Source organism: Narcine bancroftii, chromosome 5 (assembly GCF_036971445.1).
Source record: "Narcine bancroftii isolate sNarBan1 chromosome 5, sNarBan1.hap1, whole genome shotgun sequence".
In the NCBI taxonomy this organism is placed as follows: Eukaryota; Metazoa; Chordata; class Chondrichthyes; order Torpediniformes; family Narcinidae; genus Narcine; species Narcine bancroftii.
The window spans coordinates 62,407,722-62,434,772 of record NC_091473.1 but is presented as its reverse complement, the minus strand read 5'-3'; the positions used below and the strand labels follow the sequence as shown (position 1 = coordinate 62,434,772).

The 27,051-nt window shown below is 38.6% G+C and overlaps 1 protein-coding gene and 1 long non-coding RNA gene across 5 annotated transcripts in view; one reads left to right on the top strand and one right to left on the bottom strand.

The window, feature by feature from the left end:
* The window catches only part of LOC138763440 (regulator of G-protein signaling protein-like), a 131,065-nt gene that overhangs the window by 79,380 nt on the left and 24,634 nt on the right, over positions 1–27,051 (top strand). For all 4 annotated transcript variants that reach the window (XR_011357566.1, XM_069937579.1, XM_069937580.1 and 1 more), the window contains 5 exons: positions 2,441–2,548; positions 4,178–4,283; positions 15,168–15,361; positions 19,247–19,373; positions 23,779–23,872. Coding sequence is in view for 3 of the 4 variants with exons in the window: in XM_069937579.1 (XP_069793680.1) it covers positions 2,441–2,548; positions 4,178–4,283; positions 15,168–15,361; positions 19,247–19,373; positions 23,779–23,872 (629 nt within the window). In the remaining variant the exon portion in view is untranslated. The remainder of the gene's footprint in view (positions 1–2,440; positions 2,549–4,177; positions 4,284–15,167; positions 15,362–19,246; positions 19,374–23,778; positions 23,873–27,051) is intronic.
* Positions 14,275–25,761, bottom strand: LOC138763441 (uncharacterized). The gene is made up of 5 exons (XR_011357567.1): positions 25,704–25,761; positions 23,956–24,021; positions 19,271–19,406; positions 17,164–17,277; positions 14,275–15,492 (listed from the first exon to the last, which is right to left on the bottom strand). It is a non-coding gene; the product is annotated as an uncharacterized lncRNA (long non-coding RNA).

Sequence of the window (27,051 nt, the reverse complement as noted above, 5' to 3'; positions counted from 1 at the left end):
AAGGGCCTGACTCGCCCAGGGAAGAGTTCTCATCTCAACTCCTAGATCTATCGAAAGGGTAGGCCTTCTTTCTTGTTCTTGTTGATGTTTTTGTTGCATTCCCGATGGGCTAGTAATGTTCTTACCTTTCTTAGGTGACATTCTCAGATCATTATAAAATAGCTCTTGAGCAGTTTATACTGTTTTGGTTTAGGGTACTTATTTGGCACTTTTTAACTAATTCCTGGGAGAGTCAGATTTCCACTTCCTGACTCTAAAAACATGATTAATCTTACCAGACCTATCTCTTGGAATTTGAGAGGTTTGAACAGCCCATTTAAACACAGAAGAGTGTTTGCACCTGTCAAGCAACTTAAAGCTGAAATTATTTTTCTTCAAGAAACTCAAATCAGAAATTGTGATAATGCTAGACTTGTGACAAAATGGAATGGAAAACAATCCCATTCTTTGGATGCTAAAGTTAGGGGAGTTGCTATTTTAATTAATGAGAATATTCCTTTTATTCAACATAATATTATTTCAGATAAATATGGTTGTTATATTATTCTTACATGTAAACTATATAATAAATGGTAGTTTTTGCTAATGTATATACCCCTAACATTGATGATCTGGAACTTCTTCTCAGCCCTACCAGACTTAAGTCAATACTCACTGGTGTTGGGGAAAGATTTCAATTGTTGGTAAAATAATGTTCTGCAACTCTGAGTAAATCTGCTGCTGTAATTGATTCCTTTCCAAAACATTTTGGTATTTCAGATGTCTTCTGATTCTTTCATCCTAATAGTAGAGGCTCCTGTTGATTATTTTTTAATAGACAATCAGTTGATTTCATTGATCAAATCATTTGAATATTAGGGAATAGTGATATTTGTCTCAGATTTCTGATTTTCCTGTAATCCCTGAGGTGAATATTCTTGATAATTTTTTTGAATTACAAACTCCTTATAAAGGCTGAATATTTCTTATCCTTAACAAAGTGGTTAATTTAAGACAAGCCTCGTTAGTTAAAATCAAGAATGTTGGGAGCAGGATTTGAACCTTTCACTATCCAATGAGGTTAGTGATTCTATTTTTAATTTGATTAATACTACTTCTTTTTGTGCACATCATGGTTTGCTGAAATTTAAAGTGGTTCACAGAGCACATACGTCTAAAGTTAAATTGTCCCATTTTTATTCAGATATGCACTCTTTATGTTTCAAATGTAAAACAGGCAATGCTTCTTTAGTTCATATGTTCTGTACCTGTCCTTGCTTAGAAAAAGTTTGGAAGGATTTTTATCAATCACTTTCGGTGATTTTAAATTTAAAATTGGAACCTTGCCCTTTAATTGCTCTTTTTGGAATATCTCAAGAGAATGAGAATGACTTTCATTCAGAGTTGAATTTTACCTTTTACTTTGTTGTTAGCCAGACATGCAATTTTCATAAAATGGAAAGATAATATCCCACCTACATATGCATAATGGCTAAACAATATCATGTCTTGCTTAAATTTAGATTCAAATATTAAATTCCAAAAGAAATGGGACTCATTTTTGAACTACTATCATAATCTTAAGGTTTAGTGTTGTTCAACAATTTTGGGGCTGTGTTGTCCCTCTCTAAGAAGGTATTACTTAATTCATACATGTCAACTTTCAACCTTGCTTAGAGGAAGGGGTTTTGAATTTTTTAAAAACAATTTTTCTTCTATGTTTTTTTGTTGTTGTTTAATTTCATTATTAAGAATGTGCTCTGGATTTCTTAATTATCATATTTGTAATTTTTTTCTAATTTTGTTGCACATTGTATAATTGTACTGTTTAATTATTTATACTTTAAATATCAGTAAAAGTATTTTAAAAAGTTAAAAGATTCATGAGTGTGAGCTCACACATGCCCAGATGTAGGGACCATTTATTTTGAAGAAACCACCAATATCGATCATTGAATAAACCCTAAAATGTTGCCATTGCTCTGTAACTACTGGATCTCCACCTGTATCTCTGCACGTTCTTACTGTGCTATCTTGTTGTGCTATTTCTGGTCTGCTGGCAAAACAAAGTCCATCCCTGCATATGGCAGTAAACCTGAATTTGAAACTTGGTTTTGATCGCATGCCACAACTGGTATTTGCTGGTTGTGCAGAGTCCCTACTCCTGATGTCAGCCCATAATGCAATGAAATCTCAATGTATTGCTGTTGGTGTTGCCCAGTACCCAATGGAAGATGGGCAATCAGAGCTTGCCACCATCGTGCCTGAGACAAGAATCTATCACATATCTGATTGACCTCTTCCTGTTCCCGTATCCTATGTATTTCTAAACCAGCCATTTCTTTGACATTATCTCACTGGAGTTTGATTCCAGCAATTTATCAGTCAGTGACTGATGTTTTCCCCACCACTAATGTTGTACTTCCTGTTGTCTCTATCCCACACCCATCACACCCCATAGACGTCAAGCATATGACCTTTGAGGAGCTAGCACTGAAGTACCCAAAGCTGGCAATTGAAGAGCTGAGCAAGAACTTTCATCAATATTACAAGAAAATAGTTCTACTTGGTATGTTTGTATGCAACAGGTATCGTCAAACCAATTCTATTTTTAAAATTTCATTTAGAGATACAGCGTGGTAGCAGACCCTTCTGGCCAACACATGACCAATTAACCTTATTAACCATTTGTGTTTGGAACGTGGGAGGAACCAGAGCACCCAGAAGAAATTGATGCAGACACGGTGGGGGTGGGGGGGAGAGGATGAACAGACAGCGCCAGATACTACTTTTGACCACTGTAAGTTCCTGCAACATTCAAGGTATCAGGAGCACAGATGGCCAGGACCAAGTGGTTAGTCCATGTTCAGGACATCAGGAGCTCGGACAGATGTCCGAGGCCAGGATCCGTGGTCAGGTTGTCAGGAGCCCTGGTGGGTGGGCAGCTGGAGCGAGGATCCACGGTCAGGATGTCTGGAGCTCTGGTGTGTGGGTGACTGAGGCAAGGATCCACAGTCGGAGAGTCAGGAGCTCTGGTGGGTGGGTGAGTGGAGCAGTCAGGGTATCTAGAGCTCGGATGGATGAGAAATCAGGGCGCTGGGAGCTTGGATGGGCAGGCAGCTGGGGTGAGAATTCATGGTCAGGGTATCGGGAGCTGGGGTGGGCAGGCGGTCAGGGCCAAAAATAAGGGGGGCGGAGGGGTCGACTTTTACATGCGATATATGAAAATACACGATTTTTGGACCAGAAAAGAGGGGTTGACTTTTACACGGGATCGACTATAACATGAGTATATCTGGTAAATAAGGCATAGTGTATAAGTTAACTCTATATAGAGTGGTCCACTTACTGCAAACAGACCCCATCTACATAGATTGTTAGCTGCAAATACCACTTATCATAACAAGAAATCCTTCCCAGTTACACAAGCAGTGGTAGCAGGAGTCGGCCATCAGGCCCATCAAGCCTGCTTCACCATTCTGTAAGATCACGGCGGATCTGTCTGTGGGATCAGCTTCACCTTCCCACCTTTTCTCCAAAGCACTTACAATATACAATACTTAATAAGGCAGGCTCTGCCACTGCTTCTTTGTGCAGAAAATTACACACACTCTCCACTCTTTATGAAAAGCAGATCTGTCCTAAATCTGCTCCCCTGAATCTTGAGGCAATGTCCCTAAGTTTTCATCTCACCTACCAGTAGAAACAATTTTCCTGCCTCTATCATATCCATCCCTTTCATAATTTTAGATGTTTAGAAAAGATCCCTTCACATTTTTCTGAATTCCAATGATCATTGTACCTGTCGACTTGATCTCTCCTCTAAGCAGTTACCCCTTCAGCTGAAAGTGCTTACCTTCTGGAGCAGCCATGATCTTTCTTGAAAGCATGAGGTAAATTAGAGTGGCACGGTCAGTGAAGAGGTTAGCACAACACTTACTGTGCCAGTGACCCTGCTTCAACACCGCAGTTGTTTGTAAGGAGTTTTGTACTTTCCCCCCATGTCTGCATGGGTTTCCATTGGGTGCTCCGGTTTCCTCCCATATTCCAAAGACAGACAGGGATAGGTTAATTGGTCACGTGAGTGTAATTAAGCAGTGCGAGGTCATGGGCTGGAAGCGCTGTGTCGCCCACCCACCGTGGTCACAGTACCCTTTAGATACCTTCAATCTATTGATCTCTGGATCTCTGCTCACAGGTCTGCTAAACAAAGAGATTTTACAAGAGAAACTGGGGACAAAGCTGAACGTGAAACACTTGAAAGTTGGCAACAAGATCCTGACCCGACCCAAAGGAATTCCCAGGTAAATGTTCTGCAGACATGTGTAGAGATGTGATCCACACTGGGGGAGGGTGGGGGTTGTCAATCATGGAGCTGTGAAATGTCAAGTAGATGATACATTCAGTGAAGAGCTGATCTCTTGCCTAGAATACTGTGCAGATATGACATTCTCAGTTCCTAAAGATATTCCTGAGGATCTGTCTGGATTCTGATGAGTGTAATGCAATGATGACTTTTCCTAGAATTTGGGGCAGAGAAACATTCACCAAGGCATAAGGGATAAACCTTTGAAAGGCTGGTAACTCTTTACTTCCTTTTTTTTGGAAAATTTTATTTAATAATTTGCAAAATACAAATATAATAAAACAAATTAAAAAAAAAATACATACAAAACAAAAAAAACTATAAACTACAGCTCCTCCCCCCTACTAAACTAAAAAAAAACCCAACCCACCCTCCCCCCGGAGCCTTAAAAGTATTAAATATTCTCTATTTGGTGTCCCAACTCTACAACATTTACTTAAGTTCTATAGATATCGCCTTCCCAAGATCGTGTTATATGGCGAGCTCTCCATTGGCCACCGAGACAGAGGCGCACCAAAGAAGAGGTACAAGTACTGCCTAAAGAAATCTCTTGGTGCCTGCCACATTGACCACCGCCAGTGGGCTGATATCGCCTCCAACTGTGCATCTTGGCGCCTCACAGTTCAGCAGGCTGCAACCTCTTTTGAAGAAGATCACAGAGCCCACCTCACTGACAAAAGACAAAAGAGGAAAAACCCAACACCCAACCCCAACCAACCAATTTTCCCTTGCAACTGCTGCAACCGTGTCTGCCTGTCCCACATCGGACTTGTCAGCCACGGGGGCGTGGCAAGATGGCGTAAGGAACAGACGTGCCTTCCAGTCCTCTCCTGACTCTGAGTTATTGTTTTGTTTATAAGTGCCCGTTAAAACTCTTTTAAAAGTTTATAAATAGTAAGAGGTGCTGAATTAATATCTAATGGTACATTTGCTAAAAAAAAGTAAAAGAAAATGCCAACAGATCGTTAAAAAATTACAATTCCCGAAATTATCTGAGCCTACCTGTTTACAAGAAGCCAGGACTCAGCATGGAATGGATCCAGGAGAAAAAGTGCAGGATTCGGCTTTGGAACTTCGTTCTGTACCGGTAGGGCTCTTTAAAGATGTCGCCCGGCAGCCTTTGGAACAAAGGGCTAGCCAGGCGCGTGTATTTCAAACAACACCCACTGTGAGCGCTGTTGCTGAGAGTTTAACAGCTGAATCAGCTGGGATGCCACCAGCTGGAGAGTTAAAGAGCTGACCTCCGATTGATATAGCGGTGGCGCTGCGAAATGCACCACCAGTTATGACGGTTTCCCCAGGTTTGGATATAATGAAGGCTTTTGATGAAATATGGCTTAAAGATAACCCTGACTATCAGCCTCCTGATATTGCTGAGGGGGCTGTGGCAGGGGTTTCTACACGGAGCCATACTGCAAGAAAGGCTGCTAAACCAAGGGAAGGGACAGAAGATCCTTTGGTCTCTCAGAAACAGCAGGATCCTACTATGTCTGAATCTACCTTTGCTGATATGCTTATCAAGACTCTTGAATTTAAGTTATATTCTTCAATGAAACAGCTAGGTAATTCTATGACCCAGGTCTATTCCAAGTTTAATGCATTGGTGGATATTAATACTCAACAGATGGCTGACTATGGAGCTTTTAAACTTGAAACTAATGAAAGACTTGATATGTGTGATCAAGGTTTAGTTGATGTACAAGATCAATTGCAAGATGTAAACAAAACAATTGAAACATTGCAGATTCAGAATAAAAATTTAGCAAAAAAGGTTGATTATTTGGAGAATCAATCTAGACGGAACAACGTAAAAATCGTTGGTTTGCCAGAAGACATAGAAGGGCCAGATCCAAGAAAATTTTTTACTGAATGGATTCCACAAGTGTTAGGACAAGACAAGTTCCCCGAAGGTTTAATATTGGAATGTGCTCATAGAGCTTTGAGAAGGAAACCTTTTTCAGGACAGAATCCAAGACCTGTTCTGGTCCGTTGCTTAAACTATTGTGATAGAGAGACAATTTTACGTGTGGCTATTAGAAATGCACAGCAAAATAGATCTCCTTTGATGGTTCAGAACAACCGTGACTTTTTTTATCCGGATCTGAGTCAAGAAATTATGTTTCAACGACGAGAATTTAATTCCGTGAAAGAGCTGTTGTGGAAAAAAGGATATAAGGCAACATTTAGGTACCCTGCAGTATTGAAGATTTTTCAGGATGGATATCAGCCAAAGTTCTTTGATAATCCTAAAGAAGCTATGGACTTTGCTCAATCTTTACCGATTATGCAATTTCAGGAACGGCGTAGTCCTCCACGGTCTCCAAAGAGAGTGGAGATACAAGATGGGAATCAGATTTCAAGAAGAAATGGAAGCATTGGTGGTCGAAGTGGCAAAGTTGATTTTTAAAAAAACGAATCTTTTACTTTTTTTTGAGAAGATTTCAGATAATGATGATAGTTTAATACGAAATGGGAGTTGGGAGAAGGAACTGGGTGGGCATTATTTTCCAGAAGTCATCAGCTATGTGTGAGTTATCTCACACCCAGTATTTTGTGGGAGTTACCGCATTGTGCGGTTTAAACAGGAGGAGGTAGTTGACTTCTTGCCTGTTTTTTTTTTCTTAATTTTTGGGTTAAGGAGTGAAATTTTTTTTTATTACTTTTTTTAAAATAAATATTTTTTTTCTCTTTTCTTTTTTTCGTTTTTGATTGTAGTTTTAAGAGGGAATAAGGGGAGGGGTTTTTCCTTTTTTTTCTCTTTCTTTTTGGGGGGTTTCTTTTTTTTCTCCTCTTTTTCTTTTTTTTCTTTCTTCTTTTTTTTGGTTGTTGAGTTGTTGTAAGGAATGTCTAAATTGAAGTTTTCTTATTTTAATGTCCAGGGTTTAAATAATACTATTAAGCGTAAGAAAGTACTTGCTTACTTAAAAAAATTAAAAGTTGATGTGGCTTTTTTGCAGGAAACTCATTTAACAGATAAGGAACATTTGAAACTCAAACGTGAATGGGTTGGACAAGTTTTTTATTCTTCATTTAATTCAAAGGCAAAAGGAGTGGCAATTTTGGTGCACAAGAATTTACCATTTCAGTTACAGAATGAAGAGAAAAATGATGGAAGATTATTAAAATTGAACTGTACAATTTTTAATGAAGCTTGGACTTTGCTTGATGTTTATGCTCCGAATGTTGAGGATACAGCTTTTGTTGTGGATATGTCTTTATTACTTGGACAAGCAAACTCTAATGTGATGATTGGGGAAGATTTAAATGTGGTATTGGAGCCTTTATTGGACAAGTATCCAAGAGTAATTAAGAAATCTAAGATGGCAGTTCAAGTAACTAATATGATGTCAGATTTGAATTTACTTGATATTTGGCGAAGAAAGATTTTTCTTTTTATTCTTCGCGCCATAATTCTTTTTCTAGAATTGATTATTTTTTAATTTCAACACATTTGCAGGATAGGGTTGTATCGGTGGATTATAAGGCAAAATTGGTTTCGGACCATTCTTTATTATTATTAGAATATCAGAGTTCACAAGATGTTCAGAGAGCTCCAAGATGGAGATTTAATACTATGTTATTACAAAAACCAGAATTTATTAGTTATTTAAAACAACAAATTGAAGTTTTTATTAGTAATAATACTAATTCTGTTTCTAGTCATTTTGTTTTATGGGATGCAATGAAAGCTTTTTTACGAGGTCAAATTATCAGTTATGCTTCTAAAGTAAAGAGAGAGAGACTTAAAGAGATTGAAGATTTAGAGAAAAAGATAACTACTACTGAAAAAAAATTTCAAAAAAGTGCTACTGAAATGCAAAAGAATCGGTTAACTAATTTAAAATTTAAATATAATGAATTACAAACTTATCGGTTTGAATGTTTAATGAACCGAACTAAACATAAGTTTTATGAATGGGGTGAGAAAGCTCATAAAGTTTTGTCATGGCAGTTAAAAAAGGAACAATTATCTAGGATTATACCAGCAATTAGAAAGAAATCAGGTATTACTTTTAGCCAAAAGGAAATTAATGAGGAATTTTTTAATTTCTATAAAAAATTATATACCTCAGAATGTAAAGATGTAACTGAAGATGTTATAGATTCTTTTTGAAAAATATTAAATTGTCACAATTGAATCAAGAAGTCAGACAATAGTTAGATAAATCCTTTACAGAATATGAAATAGAAATGGCGATAAGAGATATGCCAAATGGAAAGGCACCTGGTGAAGATGGGTTTTCTATAGAGTTTTATAAAACTGGGCTGATATATCTCCTATTTAAAAGGATGTATTACAACAAATTTATAATATTTTTCAATTACCTGAGTCTTGCTCTAATGCAATAATTACAGTTATACCAAAAAAAGATAAAGATCCTTTACAGGTTTCTTCTGATAGACCAATATCGCTGTTAAATGTGGATTATAAAATTGTAGCTAAAGTTATAGCTAATCAACTAGCTCAATATTTGCCTAAAATAATACATAGTGACCAAACGGGATTTATAAAAAATAGATATGCGTCAGATAACATTTTGCATTTAATAACTTTGATAAACAAATCTAAATCTCAGATAAATTATCCAATAGTGGTTTCACTGGATGCAGATAGAGTTGAATGGAAGTTTTTGTTTAAAGTACTTGAGAAATTTGGTTTTGGTTCTTTATTTATTGGATTGATAAAGGCTTTATATAATAGTCCGAAGGCTAGAATTGCTGTTAATGGGCAGATTTCAGAATCTTTTAATTTAACAAGGTCTACTAGACAAGGATGCCCATTGTCGCCTGCTTTATTTGCTATAGTTATTGAACCTTTGGCACAATTAATATGCCAAAACGAAAATGTTAAAGGTATGAGAGTTTTGAATGAGGAATACAAGATTAATTTATTTGCTGATGATGTTTTATTATATTTGGTGGATCCGGGTATTTACCAGCAATTAAAAAATGGTTAGAAATCTATGGTCAATTATCTGGTTATAAAGTAAATTGGGCTAAAAGTCAAATTCTATCAATTTGTAAAGATGATTATTCAATATATAAAAGTATTACCAATTTGAAGTGGAATACACAAATTAAATATTTAGGAATCAATGTTAATATGGAGTTTCAAGACTTATATTCAATTAATTATCTTCCTTTAATAAAAAGGATTAAATTAGGTTTGATTAGGTGGAAGGATTTACCTTTGGGTTTATTAGGGAGGATTAATACTATAAAACTGAATATCTTTCCTCGAATACAATATTTGTTTCAATCAAATCCTTATTTTTTAAATAAAAGTTTTTTTAAGGATTTATATAAAGCAATTAGAGACTTCTTATGGAAGGGAAAATTTCCGAGGGTGGCGATGAGAAGGTTGATGTGGGATTTCCAATTTGGAGGTTTAAGATTACTGAATTTTCAGCATTATTATGAAGCAGCTCAATTTAAATTTCTTAGTGCATTATTGAATGTGGATGATCCGCCCAGTTGGGCAAAGGTAGAAATGGCGGTTATTTTAGAAAAATCTCCTCATGAGTTTTTGTTTTGATGGAATAAAAATTTATTACGAACTTATGATGTACCAGTATTGAAGCATTTATTGAATTTATGGACAAGTAAACTTAACAAATTGGGGCTCAAAAATAAATGGTCTGGACGATTGCCATTATATAATAATCAACTTGTTCCTTTTACAGTCTCCAATATCACCTTGAAACAATGGGAAAGGAAGGGAATAAAAAACTTATCTGATTGTTTTTCTGAGGGATGTTTTTGTTCCTTTGATGAATTACAAAGAAAATTTGGTATTAGTGGAAATTCTGTATTTGTGTATTATCAATTAAGATCTTTTGTAAACCAAATATGTGGTCGTCATATGATCTTATTGCCTGATTCTAATTTTGAGGAATATGTACTTTCAATACCAAAAAAGGGATATATATCTGATTTGTATTGTATTTTACAAGAAACCGAAAGTAAAAAAGATTGGGATAAAGATAATTTGAAATGGGAAAAAGATTTAGGTTTTACAATAGCTGAAGAAGCCTGGATGGAAATTTGTCAGAATAGTATTCAGAAATTAATTAATGCTAGATTAGCGATGATTAATTATAATTTTATACATCAGTTATATTTAACACTGGAGAAACTAAAAAAGTTTGGCCTTAGTAAGTCGGATTGCTGTTTTCGTTGTGACCAGGCGGCTAATACTTTTTTGCATACTGTCTGGCTTTGTGATCGATTGCAACAGTTTTGGAAAGGTATTCAATCTATACTTAATAGTTTATATAATATCTGTCTTGTATTAGATCCTAATATATTTTTATTAGGGAATATGCAATCACTAATTGATTTAGGTTTAAAGGATTATCAAATTTCCTTTATCTATTTAGCTTTAGCTGTGGCCAAGAAATGTATAGCACTTACTTGGAAAGATAGAAATATATTAACTTTAGATAGGTGGTATTTGGAGATGAAATCCTGTTTGACCATGGAAAGGATATCTTTTTCAATTCAGGATAGGATGTCTTTTTATAGGTTAAAGTGGACTCCGTTTGTTAAATATATGCATTTAAGTTTGCTCTAAATATGTTTTTAAGTGTGATATTTTAGTATTGATAACTTTTTTTGTTAGTATCTTTACCTGTTATGTTTTATCTTTTTTTTTGTAAGTGGGCATTTTTTTCTTATATATAATATTGTTCATTTTATTAACTCTTCACTCTTTATTTTGGGGGGGGTTAGACTAATTTTAAGTTAGGTTATTAATGTTGTGTAATAATCATTGCAGGGGGGTTAGTTTATTTAGTTTACCGATGTGGTACTGTAATTTTATTATCTTACTTTTATTCTTTTTAAATGTAATCCTTTATTTTATTCATGTTATAAAATCTTAAATAAAGTTTAAAAAAAAAGGACTTGTCAGCCACAAACGAGCCTGCAGCTGACATGGACATTACCCCTCCATAAATCTTCGTCCGCGAAGCCAAGCCAAAGGAATAGACATATATTTTAAATATAAACCACATAACAACAAAAAAATAATTATTATTTCATAAATTATGCTATTTTTTCTAAATACAAACATGACTGTAGTTCATTATGCCATCTTTGCAAACTCAATTGCACATCATTTTTCCATGTTACAGATATACATTTTCTCACTACTGCTACCCCAATCATAAAAAAGCCGAATATAGTTTAATCATTTGTAACTCTATAAGATGGCACATTAATATAACCTAATACACACATCATTGCAAATTTATTTTGAACAAATCTCTAAAAAACTTTATAACTTCCTCCCAAAAATGTTTAACTTTCTTACATAACCCAACTGAATGTATAAAAGTTCCTCTTTGCTCTCCACAGCTAAAACACAAATCTGTTAAACTAAATCCATATCTCTTCAATTTCTCAGGAGTTAAATATAATTGATACAAAAAAAATATAATTAACCATATTATACCTCATGTTAATTAACTTTGTAACACTATTCACACAGATTTTTGACGATTCTTCCCATGTCAAAACAATATCTAAATCATTTTCCCATTTCTCTTTAACCTTATTCATATCTACTTTCTCCATTTTCTCCTGTAACAACCTATACATATCTGAAATAAAACCTTTTTCAACTTTATCTGCAATTAATAACTCGAATTTCGTTTGACCTGGTAAAATTAATTCTTCTTTAAAAAATTACAAAGCTGATAATAAACAAACAAAGAGTTTGACTCGATACCAAATCTCTCCTGTAACCTTTCACACAAACAAAATCTCCCTGCCTCAAAACAATCCAATATATTAACTAATCCTCTAATTTCCCACTCTTTAAAATAAGGAATTAATTTATTTTGATATAATGGTGATTTTGTAGATATTATCTCTTTAGAAGGTATAAGTAAATTTTGATTATACCAAACATTCATTATATGTCGTAAAACAGGTAACTTAAATGTTTATAATGATAAAGGGTTCCATTTAAAAATAAAGTAAGTAATATTATTTCCAGAAATCTGATCCATCTCTATTTTTGCCCATCTATGGGGTTGTTCAATATCAAATAACCACTTAATAAACTTCAGCTGTGCTGCCTCATAATAATTCTGAAAACAAGGTAACTGTAAACCACCTAACTCATAGCGCCAAGTTAATTTTTGAATAGAAACTCTTAGCAATTTACCTTTCCATAAAAATAACCTAATAACTTTATTTATTTCCTTAAAAAATTTTTGAAATTACACATGGTGTTGATTGAAAAAGATCTTGTATTTGAGGATAAATATTCAACTTTATATAATTGACCCTTTCAATTAAAGCCAATGATAAATCTTTCCACTTCTTTAAATCAATTTTATTCTTATTCAATATGGGAATATAATTTAAATTATATAAATCCTGATATTCTTTATTTACAACCTGCTCCTAAATATTTAATTTTACTGAACCATCTAAATTTAGTAATTTGCCTACAATCTGTGTAATCTTCATCAGCTATTGGTAACATCTCACTCTTTTCCCAATTAACTTTATATCCTGATAACCTTCCATATTGATTCAACAAATCTTGTAGTGACTTCAATTATTTTTTTGGATTTGTTAAATATATAAAAATATCATCTGCAAACAAACTAATCTTACATTCATTTTCTCTCACTGTAATTCCTTTAATATTAAAATCTTGCTGAACAGCTTGAGCCAAAGGTTCTATTACCAAAGCGAACAAAGCAGGAGAAAGAGAACAACCGTCTTGTAGAACGAGATGAATTAAAAGATTTTGAAATCTGACCATTCGTCATTACCCTTGTTGTAGGTCCAGCATACAAAGCTTTGACCCAACCTCTAAATAACAGACCATAATTAAATTTTTCTAATACTTTGAACAAAAAAATTCCACTCAACTCGGTCAAATGCTTTTACAGCATCCAAAGATACTACCATTGGTTGATTAAGTTGCTGTTTTGCAGCATTAATTAATGAAATCAATTTAACTTTATTTTCCACAGAGTAGCTACTTCTAACAAAACCTACTTGATCAATATGTACCAATTTTGGCAAATAATTTGCTATCTATTAGCTAAAACTTTAACCACAATTTTGTAATCAACATTTAATAATGATATCGTCTGTATGAAGTTGCTTTTAAGGGGTTCCTATCTTTTTTTGGTATAACAGTAATCAATGCTCTTGAAAAAGATTCTGGAAATACACCAGTTTCTGTTGCTTGTTTCAATACATCTTTATATAATGGAAATAACAAATCATTAAATTCTTTATAAAACTCTATTATAAATCCATCCTCTCCAGATTTCCCATTAGGCATCGATTGCAAGGCTTCCTTCAACTCTAAATCAGTAAAAGAAGCATCTAAATCTTTCACATCCAACTCATTCAATAATGGTAAATCCAAACTGGATTAAAAAAAAGTCAATTTGATCCATTTCTTGATCACCCTCTGATGTGTATAAATTTTTATAAAATTTTAAAAATTTCCCATTGATATCCTCTCATTTATAGGTAATCTCACCATTTTTCCTAATAGCATTAATTGTTCTTGATATTTGCTCAGTTTTAAATTGCCATGCCAAAACCTTATGCGCTCTTTCACCCAACTCATAATAACATTGTTTAGATCGCAAAATCATTTTTTCATATTTATAAGTTTCTAAATTATTGTAATGTAATTTCAATTTAGATAATTGTATCTTATCATCCTCAGTACATTTTCTCTGTAATTTTTTTCTCCAATCTTTGAATTTCCCTTTCCTAACTTGAACTTTCTAATAAATAGTTTTTAAATCCTTGCTGTATTACTAATAATTTGACCCCTCAAATAAGCTTTTAAAGCATCCCATAAAATACATTTACTCTGTACTGAACCTTCATTCATTTGTAAATAAAAAGAAATTTGTTCTCTTACATATTTAATAAAATCAGGTCTCTTTAATAACATCTCCAACGATAAGTCATCTCATTTACTTCAGCACTTAAACATTTAGCTAACAACAAAGAATGATCAGACAATAATCTACTTTTATATTCTGCATAATTAAATCTACCTTGTAACTGCGCAGAAATCAATTGTTCATTTTCCAACTTTTTTCCCCTTTACTTCCTATGGACACTGCATGACCTGCTGAGTTTCTCCAGCACTTCTGTGTATTGCATTTGACCCCAGCATCTACTGACTTTCTTGTTTAACTCCATAGCATTGCTACTGCACATTCCAGAGCTTACACTGAACTGAGGTGGAGGACATGCCTCAGAAGTGTTTGATGGGGACTGTATAGAGTGAGTTAACCTCCTAGTCATCCCATTAATGGATGTTTTTATTTCAGTGCTGGCAGTATTCTGTTTAATGAGCACAGACACTTACCAAGGTTTGAGAAAAAGCTACCAGATGAAGTGCAATGTACTGTGGGAAATCTGCATAACTAAAAAAAAAGTATTGGAGACATAACAGCAGGTCAAGAGAGAGAGAAGAGTTTCCCAATAAAAGGACATGCAATGTCTGAAGGAAGTAAAGGGTAACCAAAGTTTGGAGCCTGGGCCTCTCATCAGGTATGTACCCAACAAAGGGCCCAAGCCCAAGATGTTGGCTACCCTTTACTTTCTCTGGATGCTGTGTGACCTCTGAGTTTCTCCAGCATATTTGCGCATTGCACTTGATCCCAGTATCTGGAGTCTTTCAGAACACTGATGAAAGGCCATTGACCTGAAATGTTTCCTGTATTTTCTATCTAAATCCACTGCTGTCAGAATTGGGAGACTAATCCCAGGACAGTGGGTGAATTTTGACCATCCCTTAACCTTTGACAATGTGTCTTGGCAGGAAATTGGCGGATGTGCTGACAGACTTGAGAGGAATAATTTTCTTCCAGAGGTTCCTGGAAGCCTACGCTTCAGAATCTCCACTGCAGTTCTGGCAGGCAGTGGAGAAACTCGAGAACCTCACCACTGCAAGTGAGAAAAAACTCTACGCCAAATGGATCATCAACAACTTCTTTAACAAGAATGTCAACCCAAGTGAGTGTCTTGCGATGGTTCCAGCCAGAGGAATCCTCCCAAAATTTCAAGTTTTACAGACAGGAGTCTAATCAAGGTGTTTAGAAAGGTCACCATACACACAGAACAGCACATTCCGTGGATTGAGTTACCTGTGGAATATAATTGAGAGATTCAGTGTGGTTTATCAATGGAATTACATGACAGAGGGTAACAGTCAAGGGTTCTTTGTGGAATTTGTCCATGTGATAACAGTTACTCAGTTGCAGCTTTATTGAGAGGTTTGGACTGTTTATATATTGTGACTAAGTAATAGAATACAGAGTGGGGATAAAAAAAATTCCAGTAGCAAGTTGGAATCTGTGATGTGTTCATATAAATGATAATTAAAAGTCTAAGTGTATTTTGGCCAAATTGGCTCTGGGGAAGTGAAGTCAGATGCCAGAGAATGTGGTGAGAAATGAAGACCTGCTCAGCTATAAGATTAAGGTTCTGTCAGATCCCATGGGGAGTCTGGAAAGTAGAGGGAGGGGGTGGCGCTCTACTATGAGGATGCACCAGGTCAGCAAGCAGTTGGCGGTGCTTTTCATGTGGGGACCAGTTACAATCACTGCCTGCATCTCCCAGCCCAGCTCAGTCCTCAGTCTTCAGTCCTTCATGCTACCCCCCCACCCCCCCCCCCCCCAGTGCATCCATGAATTTAGCCTGTATATTCTGTACTGAGAAGTGAAGTGATGGCATGTTTATAACTTTTATTTGTAAAAAGTCAGCCTGGCCCAATCTGATCTGCCCCGGAGGATGAACAAAGGGTTAAAAATTTGGCAGATGGAGTATAATGGGAGGTCACCTGCATATATCCTAACAGCTGCCAATTTTTGGCCACTGACTTGCCCCATCTCTATGAAATCCTTGTCTAAAACCTGTCTTCATCACCCTGGTCTGACTGGGCCCAATAATATGCTTCCATTTCAGTTCAAGCATCTCCTGTTCCAATTTCTTACATAGCAGCTTCTTTCCCACTCCAGTGTCACCAAGGGTCTGTCCTTGATCCCTCATCCTGCTGCAAGTTCCTGCTCTGCGACTTTGTCTGAGAACAAGGTGTCCATTCTTACAGATCTGCCCAAGTTCAACTCACCACCTGTCTCCATCCTTGTCTCCAGACGGCCACCCAGTACTGAGTGGAGTGAAATTTACCAGAGCTGGTTTGCATGTGAATGGAAAGGTCGAGAATCACTGCTCTAGAACCAATTGTTACTGATATATTTTGCTTGAGAAAAATTGTCATTGGCCCATTTCCTTTGGAGTTTTGAAACCGTCCACATAACGAGTCAATTTGGTATGATTAAAACAAGTGGTTTTCAAATTTTTTTCTTCCCACCCATGTACCACCTTAAGCAATCCCTTACTAATCACAGAGCACCTATGGCAGAGGGAATACTTAAAGTGGCATGTGAGTGGAAAGAAAAAGGTTGAGAACCACTGTCCTCGACCTCTGGAAGTTGCTTCCCAAACCTCTCCAATTCTTTGCCTCTCTCTCCTCCTTTAAAACCAACCAATATCCATAAGAGCATAGGAAACTGGAACAAATGGTGGGCCAGTTGGATCTCAGGCCTGCTGTGCCAATTGATTGTTTCATTTCCCATCTTCCACCTTGTTTACATCGTCACACATTCCCTATATCCCTTGATACTCTTCATGTCCAGAACTTGGTCAATTTCAGCCTTGAATACCCTCATTACCGAACAAGTGCAGCCCCCTTTCTGGAGTGGAAAGTTCCAGATGGACACAAGTGGTTTCTCCCCATCTCAGTCCAAATCACCCACCTCCATGCTGGGATAGTTCCCTTGCTTGCGTTGAATTTGACGTGATGCTAGATGATGATGACTGTATGGCATTGGGTCTTGATGTAAAAAAGCATCCCGGCTACACTCATTGACCTGTAATAGGACAGGCAATGACAGTCAGCAGACAAGCTTGGATGGGGAGATGGAGCAGGAGCTAGTATAGATAGGTATTAGATGATGGTCAACATAGTTCCTGTGGTATATGACTCCATGAGTTGTGATAAGCTGAATACCTGCCATTTACACATCACACAGTGGTCTGAGCTGACTGTCTCTCCTTCCAGACCTGTCGTGTGGAGAATGAATGACCCGGGGCTGCCACTAGAGTATATGGTTCAGTCATCCACTGGACCTAGCATTCTTGATGGGGGCCTTTAAGAAAGCTTCAGCTTTTATGCCATATTTGGTTGTCAGTGTTCATGTGATGGGACCAATGGAACAAATAAAAAAACAATAGAACTTCAGAAGCCCATATTATCCTGTTGGGCACACCACATTCCATGCAGCTGAGAAGACCTTCCTGGTACCCCCTCATTCCCTGACAACACCTATTTTGTTGGGGCCATCTCCAATCAGACTGAGTTAACATCGTTAACTCACTCCCCCGGGTCTCTCTCTTTACCTATCCCTTTGTCTCCTTACTTCCAGCTCCCTACCCCCTTCCTATCCCTCTCCTATCAGAGAGATACCCTCTTCCCTCTCATTTCCCAGCTTTTTTCTCTTCCACCCTCCCACCTGGATCCACCTATGATCTCTTTCCTGTTAGCCTATACTTCTCCCTTCCCTCTCCCCACCTTTTTATTCAGGTGTCTACCTGTTTTTACTTGTACCTGACAAAGGGCCCAGGCCTGAAAAATTGGATGCCCTCTATTTCCTATGGATCTTGCATGTGTATTGTCCTTACTTCCTGAGCTGCTTGGTGCTGGCTGACCAATAGGGTGAAGTTGCTGCTGTGCCCAGACTGCCAAGGAACTAGTCACCAGCAATGAGCCTGCAGAATGTGGTAAGTTTATGGGTATATGTTTGCTGGCTGTATGGATTAATTGCTATTTCCTTCCTGTCTCTCCCAACACATTGTCTCCTTCCATCTCTTAGAACCTTACAACACTACAGCACAGAAACAGGCCCTTCAGCTCATCTAGTCTGTGCTGAACATTCTGTCCAGTCCCACTGACCTGTACCTGGACCATAATTCTCTGTACCCCTCCCATCCATGAACATGTTCAAATTTTTCTTAAATGTGAAAATTGAGCCAGCAATCACTTCAGATTTTTTCCACACTCACCCCACTCTGCGTGAAGATGTTCAAAAAACATAGATCACTACAGCACAGTACAGACCCTTTGGACCTTGATGTTGTGCCGACCCATTTATTCCTTAAAAAGTACTAAACACACCCTATCCCATAAGCCTCTATTTTTCTTTCTTCCATGTCCCTGTCTAAGAGTTTCTTAAGAGTCCCAAATGTTTCAGCCTCCACTGTCATCCCTGGCAATGCATCCTAAGCATTGTGTAAAAAAAGAACTTACCGATGTCTCCCCTAAACATCCCTCCCTTAATGTTGTACACATGTCCTCTGGTGTTTGCTGATCCTGCCCTGACAGGTGTTGCCACGCTATCTATGCCTCTCATAATCTATCAAGTCTCCTCTCATCCTTCTACACTCCAAAGAGAAAAGTCCCAGCTCTGCTAACCTCGCATAAAACTTTCCAATCCAGGCAACATCCTGGTAAACCTCCTCTGCACCCTCTCCATAGCTTCCACATCCTTCCAATAATGAGGTGACCAGAAATTAACACAATACTCTGCGTGGTCTTACCAGAGCTTTCCTAATGTTCCATTTAAACATTGCACCTATCACCCTTAACTCAGGTCCTCTCACCCATCCTTAGTGGAAAAAGGCTGCTTGCATTTACTCTATCTGTATGCCATATAATTTTGCATAATTCATTCTCTGACTCCAGGGAATAAAGTCGTAACCTGTTTAATCTTTCCCTGTAACTCAGCTCCTCAAGTCCCAGCAACATCTTTGTAAATCTTCTCTGCACTCTTTCAATCTTAGAGGAGTTATTGCAATGTGACTCACCAATCATCAAACAGATTATGGATGCGATTGAGCATGGGGAGCCGGTGACCATGAACATGCTGTTACAAGCTCAGTCAGAAGTTCAGAAGTCGTTGCAGGGCTGGTCAGTATTGTGGGTTTGCTGTTTGCAGCTTATCTGAAGTGAGAATGGGCATTGGATAACTAGAACAAATACATCACTGAAACAGGTAATTGGGCTGAACTAGTTTTTGCAAGCAGAGTTCTAATCACGTTTACCTGTCAAGATCCATGTCATGAAAACTCCCTTTCCTTTATCCAACCAGCTGATCTCATTCTGAATACTAATACAGATTATAAGTCAACCACTTTGGGACTGGATTTCACCACCTCACAGTCACTGCCTTCTGTGCTGTATCAAAGAGCAAAATTTTGTATGTCTAGTTGTATATTGACAGTTAGATGATAATAAATGTGAAAGTGTTTCAAACAATATATTTTGGGCCTACTGGAGAGTACTCAAGACTGGGCCTCCCTGTTGGGAAATGAGGCAGGGCACGTGGCTGAAGTATCATTGGGGGAGCCCGCTGAGACCAGTGACCATAATTCTATTAGTTTTAACACAGTTATGGAAAAGATAGGATTGGTTCCTAAATAAACAACAAGGCTAATTTAGACAGGAAGAGCAAAGGTTGGTTAGAAGAGACTAATTGAAGATAAAAGGAATGTCCGACCTGTTTTTAAAAGTGAGAGGGGAGTTCAGGAACAGCACGTTCCCGTTAGAGTGAAGGGCAAGGCTGGCCGGAGTAGGGAACCCAGGTTGATGAGGGGTGTTAAGACAAAGGTATACCAGCTGGAATCAAGTGAATCGCCAGAGGAAAATAAGGGATGAATGAGTTAAACAAGAAAGTCTGCAGATGCTGGGGTCAAGTGCAGTACACAGGAGTGCTGGAGAAACTCAGCAGGCCACACAGCATCCATAGGAAGTAAAAAGGGAACCAACATTTCAGGTCTGAACCCTTTTTCAAATGTAACTAAAAACAGGCAGGTGGGATGTGTAAGGGGGAGGAGGAGAGGAACACAGGCTATCAGGTAAGATGTAATAGATGGATACAGGTGGGAAGGTAGAAGAGAAAGAAACTAAGAAGTGATAGAGAGATGGCACAGGACTAAGAAGTGTAGCTCTTTGATAGGAGGAAGGGAATTGGATGGGAGCTGGAGGAAAGGAGACAGGGATAGGGAATGGTATGAAGGAGTACACATAAAAGGAAACTCAGGAGGGCATGAGATAGCTCTAATAAATCTTTCCTTCTTTCTTCTTTGGCTTGGCTTCGCGGACGAAGATTTATGGAGGGGTAATGTCCACGTCAGCTGCAGGCTCGTTTGTGGATGTCAAATCCGATGCAGGACAGGCAAACACAGTTGCAGCGGTTGCAAGGGAAAATTGGTTGGTTGGGGTTGGGTGTTGGGTTTTTCCTCCGGTGAGATACAGTAAAATAAAACCTCAAGAGACTCTATATTACAAGCGAAAAGATCAATGTGGTCATCACATGTGGAGCCATGAGGTGGGTAAGATTCTGAATGAATATTTTTCATTTGTATTTATCATGGAGAAGGCTTCAGAATTAAGAGACATGAATAACAAAGACTTAGAACATATTGACATTACAAAAGAGGAGGGGTTGGCAGTCTTGAAGCACATTAAGGTGAATAAATGCCCAGGCCTTGAACAAGTGTGTCCTAGGAAGTGCAGGGAGCTAGAGAAGAAGTTATCGAGGCCTTGGTACAGATATTAGCATCGTTGTTAACCACAGGTGAGGCACCAGAAGACTGGAGGGTGACTAATGTTGTATCTCTGTTTAAGAGTTGCAAGAACAAGGCAGGGAACTATAAGTCAGTGACAGGACAGATGGACCAGCAGTTAGAAAGGCAAGGACTGATTATGGACAGTCAGCATGGTTTTGTGAATGGAAAACTGTGTCTGACGAATTTGATTGAGTAATTTGAAGAAGTGACCAGAGGATTGATGAGGTTAGGGTGGTAGATGTTGTCTCCATTGACTTTAGCAAAACTTCTGACAAGTTTCTGCATGGTTGGAAGGTCAGATCTCATGGGATCCAGGTTGACCTAGCCAAATGAATTCAAAATTATCTTAGTGGTCAGAGACCAAGGATGGAGGGGAGTTTGCTCCAGTCTTGGTGAAAAAAAAACAGTTTTGTGTTTTTCAGTGCACACGTCTTGAAATTGTGCTGATGTTGGAAAGGGTTCATAGGAGGTTCAAAAGGACGATTCCAGAAATGAAAGGGTTATTATATGAGGAGCATTTGACCTACTTATTGGAATTTAGGAGAATGAGAGGGGATCTCATTGAAACATTTCGAATGTTGAAAGGCATGGATCGAGTAGATGTAGAAATATCTTTCCCATGGTGGGAGAGTGTAGGACAAGAGGACACGACTTCAGGATTGAAGCGCAGCTGCTTAGAATGGAGTTGCAGAGTAATTTCTTTAGCTAGAGGGTGGTAAATCTGTTAATACAGGTGGTTGTGGAGGCCATGTCATTGGGTGTATTTAATGCAGAGATTGATAGGTTCTTGGTTAGTCAGAGCATCAAAGGTTATGGGGAGAAGGCTGAGTAGGGAAATGGATCAGCTCATGATTAAATGTTGGGGCAGACTCAATGGACTGAATAGCCTATTTCTGCTTCCATGTCTGATGGTTTTATCATACCAAGGTCATTACAGTTCAGGAAAGGCAGAGCCACTACTCCCGATGATCAAACCCATCCCCCAGTGTTAAGATACCAAACATCCCACCAGCAACCGCTGCCTTAACTTTGCCCTCATCCCAGAACCCTTTGCTTCAAACTAACTGAAGAACAGCTGTCCCATTTACTGAAAAATGTTCAGTGTGGTGGCTTCAGCAATTAGTGTCTGTGATAGCCATCATGCCACTGCAAACTGCATATCCGAGAAGCATAGTCTGTTTCTCTCCATTCTCTGTTTGTTTGTGTGTCTGTCGAAGTGTTCCTATCGTATCTGCTTCCATCGTTTCCACGGCAGCATGTTACAGGTACCTACCATTCTCTGTAAACAAAATGCCTCATGGCCTCCTTTAAATATTTTTCCTCTCATTTAAATCTATGACCTCTAGCATTTGATATTTCTGCCCTGGGAAGAGACTCCGACTATCTACCTCTCATGATCTTATATACTTCTATCAGGTTGCCCCTTCGCCTCCCATTTCACTGGGATTTTGATCCTTTGTCGGTGTTGTGTCAATGCTTTTCATTAACTTTACTTTGGGAACAATGAGTAATCCCTGGTATGCGTAGGGATGTAAAGAAAATAAATGAACAACTTGTACTCCAGGTAGATGAGGATGAAACCAGGAACCAGACTCCCGCAGTCTGGACAGCAGGTGAGGGAGTGGGTGGGGTGGGGGTGGTGGGGGAGAAACAAGAAGAGGAACTGTGTTAAATACTTTGGAAAGTTGACAATATTGAGAAGAGGGACTTCATCTTTATTTTAATGACATCACTATTAGTCCTTTTAGCCAGAGCCACTCTGCCACTATTAATGGTGCCATGAAATAATGGGTTTAGGAAGTGGCATTAGGTTGGAGGACTTTGAAGCAGTATGGGAGTTTGCCAATGTTCAATGTGCTTGCAACAACAGACTGTTAGCTTCTTCAGGAGGGTGATGAATGGGAGGTATGACAGGTCATGGAATTAAACCCCGGTATAAGGAATATTTGCCAGAAACAACCAAAAAAAATGCAGGAGGGACACTGGGCTGTCAGTTTAGTAGGAATATGATTGTCTCATGGGCATGGTTAATGTCAAATGTTAGTCAACTGCACAGAAACATGTCTTTTAGCCCAACTTGTCATGTAGTTTAGCTAAACTAGTTCCATTTGCCTGCATTTGGTCCATATTTCTATCCATGCTCTGTACCTGTCTCAATGTCCTTTAAATGTTACAATTTTCCTTCTTCTACCACTTTGTCTGGCAGCTTGTTCCACATGTCCACCATCCTCTGTGTGAAAAAAACGTGCCTCAGGTCCCATTTAAATCTTTCTGCTTTCACTTTAAAATTGCTCTCTAGATTAGATTCTCTATTCCTGGAAAAAAGACCATTCATCCCATCTATGCGCCACATAATTTAATAAATCTCAAATAAAGTCATCCCTCGGCCTCCTCTGCTCCAGAGAGAAAAACTTCGCCTATCCAGTCTCTCCTTTTAACTCAAGCCCTCTAGTCCAGGTAACAGCATTGTGAATCTTTTTGCATCCTTTCCAGCTTAGTGACATCTTTTCTACATCAGAGCACTCAGAACTGCACACAGCCAACCAATGCCTTGTACAGCTATAACATGATATCTCAACTCCTGGGGCAGTGCCCTGATCAACGAACACATTTGTGGCAAACTCCTTCACTGCCCTGTCTACCTGTGAAAGTTCTAGTTTAACTAAATTGAGGAGAAAGGGTTTGTGTACTGTAGGAAGGCACCCGAACTGGAGCTGTGACTTTTCCTTGTTTTGTTGGTGCAGGTTTGAACTCTATCTGAAAACATATTCAGCAGAATCCGAACAGCGTATCAACTCTGTGGCTGTGCCCAAGTCGATGCACATCCTCATTCGAACGGTGAGAATTCCCATAACCACATTTTGCAGTTTGCTTATTCAATTGCCCGCGCACTACAGGCCTTTCCAAATATAAACACCAACCTCTGATTGAACAAATAAGAAAATACAAGCAGCAAGCGCTGGAATACTTGGCAGGTCAGTCAACATCTAGGGAGAAAGAGAAACAGAGTTAACATTTGAGATCAGTGAGTAGTGTGTGTGTGTGTGTGTGTGTGTGTGTGTGTGTGTGTGTGTGTGTGTGTGTGTGTGTGTGTGTGTGTGTGTGTGTGTGTGTGTGTGTGTGTGTGTGAATTTTGAGTCCCTCTCAACTGGGCACCCACTTTGTTTTGCAAAGCAGACTTCAGCTGGAAAATCAGGTGAAGCCTAGGATTGCCTTGAACTGTTTTGATGCTGTCTGCTGGAATTGTGGAACTTCTCTGTCTCCAAAGAGACATGATCGGCCTTGGCCTTGACCATCACCAGAGTGAGGCCAAATATATACTTGAGGAACAACGCATCGTATTCCTTCTAAACAGCCTTTGTTACGAGCCCAGAGGACCCCAAATCCCAGCAGCAATAGAAATTCACCAAGACAAATGGTTATTTAAACAAAAGTTGATTTTAATTATCTTTAAACAAGAAAATATAATCAAACTTTAACTTATCACTATTGACTTACTTAACTTAACTTAACCCCCTTCTAATTCTAAGCGCACGTTTATGTAATGTGTGTGTAAGTTCAGAAAAGTTCTTTGGTTCACAGTCCAATCTCACTTCTCATTCCTCCAAGTTCACTGGTTGCAGGTAATTCTTATATTGTGCTCAGAATTGAACATTTATAAAGTTCACCAGGCTTTGGTGCTCGAAAGGTAAATGGTTACCACTCAGGAAGGTCCTTGTTGGTTTTCAGAGAGAGATTTATTGTTCCAGGACCTCTGACAACTGATTTACTTCCATCAGCCACTTCAGTGTCTTGCTGATGAAACTTGCCTCTTCAGGGTTCTCCAGATGATAACCTCTTTCTTTCAAGTCACCATGGAGTTCCTTTTTGTTTCACTTATTCCAAGTGAAACATTAGACAGCCAGTCCTCTCCTGTTGCATGAACCACCAGGCCGTCTTCCAAATGAGGCTTTCCATAAGCTTGCCAGCTATTCCTGTTCCAGTCCCAGTTGCTGTTGCTGTGTTGCTGGCTGTAACATTGTAGAAGTGATGTGTGTGTGTGTGTGTGTGTGTGTGTGTGTGTGTGTGTGTGTGTGTGTGTGTGTGTGTGTGTGTGTGTGTGTGTTTGTGTGTGTGTCTCTCTCTCTCTCTCTCTCTCTCTCTCTGCTTGCAAAGCCACATGACCCTCTTAGAACATCTCCAGACAATCTGTAGCTCCAACAATATCTTTCATCTGTTGCCTTTTGTAAACAACAATCCATTAGTGAAGTTTCTTGAGCACTCTCCAAATCTCTTGCAAAAGCTGTCAAGCATTGGTAGAGCTCCAATATTTCAAATAAGATCTGTTTTAAAATGTTTGTATGTAACCTACATACCTTAGAACAAACATTTCCCAATTTATCTCCCAAAAACATATCTATATACTCTGTCACACCTTAAACCTAATGGTATGAACATTATTTGTCTAATTTTAGGTAACCCCTACCTCCATGTTTCCCCTCTTCTTTAAATACCCCTGTTCTTGCTTTTCTTTCTCACCAGCCTCCCCTCCCACTGGTCTCCCACTCTCCCTGTCTCCCCACTTTCCGTCCAATACTCATCACTTCTTAGCCCACTCCTTAATGTAGTTGACATCTCCCCTTCCCACTTACATCTCAATAAAGGGTCCCAACCCAAATCATTAACTGACCATTTCTATCCACAGATGCTACCTGACTCACTGAGTCCCTCCAGCAATTCATTGTTTGCTCAAGATTCCAGTGTCTCCTGTTCTAATGTTTGTCTTTTGTCACCATGGATATTCTGGAATAGAACTATAGAACCATAGAATGTTACAACACAGGCCCATGTAGTCTGTGCCAAACTATTGTTCAGCTTGGTCCCATTGGCTTGCCCCCAGATCATGGCCCACCATATCCCTCTCATACATGTACATATCCATATTTTTCTTAAATGTTAAAATCGAGCCTACATTCACCTCTTCAGATGGTAGCTCATTCCACACTCTCACTACTCTCTGCCTGAAGAGGTTCCCCATAAAATTCCCCCTAAACATCTCACCTTTCACTCTTGACCCATGTCCTCTAATTTTTGTTTCACCTAACCTCATCAGAAAAGCCTGCTTGCATTTACTCTATCTATATCCCATATAATTTTAAATACCTCTATCAAATCTCCCCTCATTCTCAGGGAATAAAGTCCTAACCTACTTAACCTTTCCCTGTAACTCAGTTCCCCAATTCCTGGCAACATCCTTATAAATCATCTCCACATTCTTTCAATCACCAATGGCTAAGGGCTGCTGAAGCCATGTCCTGCACAGTAATGAGTCCTGGGCATTAGATTGATGGTTGATATAAGGCTAGGGAAACATTAGGTTCAATGCTAAGTCTGGAGATTTATCTGGAAGGCCTGACAGAATGTCAACCTTCCAGCTCTGCAGGCAAAATGTAAGCTTGTTTAGCGAAGATCTAGCTAATGCCTTCACCTAACTGAGAAGTGACAGATTATAGCTGCCCATCAAAGATTTCAGAACCCTTCACCACATGTGGAACGGAACTCAAGGTATACTTTCCACCTCCCTAGGTACATCCAGGCTGCCCAATGGCAGTCTTTAGCCAAGTTCCCCTGAGCAAACACATCTTCCATCTGCCCTCCTGACCACTTGTGCCTGGTGTCTCACCAGATGAAGCATATTGCTCTAATCCAGCTTCATATTCCCTTAGTTCGGTAACTGGCCTGTTGTTTCAATGTGCCAGTGTTCCTTCCTACCTGGTAGAATTGGTACAGTGCACACCTCCCAATGCCTGCCAGAACCACCTTCCTTGCAATGAGGAAAGAAGGATCCACAGATGAGCTCGAGCATAGGTGGAGAACACACGGGACTGAAGGGAGAAGGTGCTTGAAAGGTCTGACTATATTGCCATGCCTTCAATTTCTGCACCCTGAGCAGCTCTTAGCTCTATGATCTGCAGCACCCATTCCTTCTTTGGGAGAGGGAGGAAAATAATTCTGCTCCTAAAGGGTCCTTTATCCTG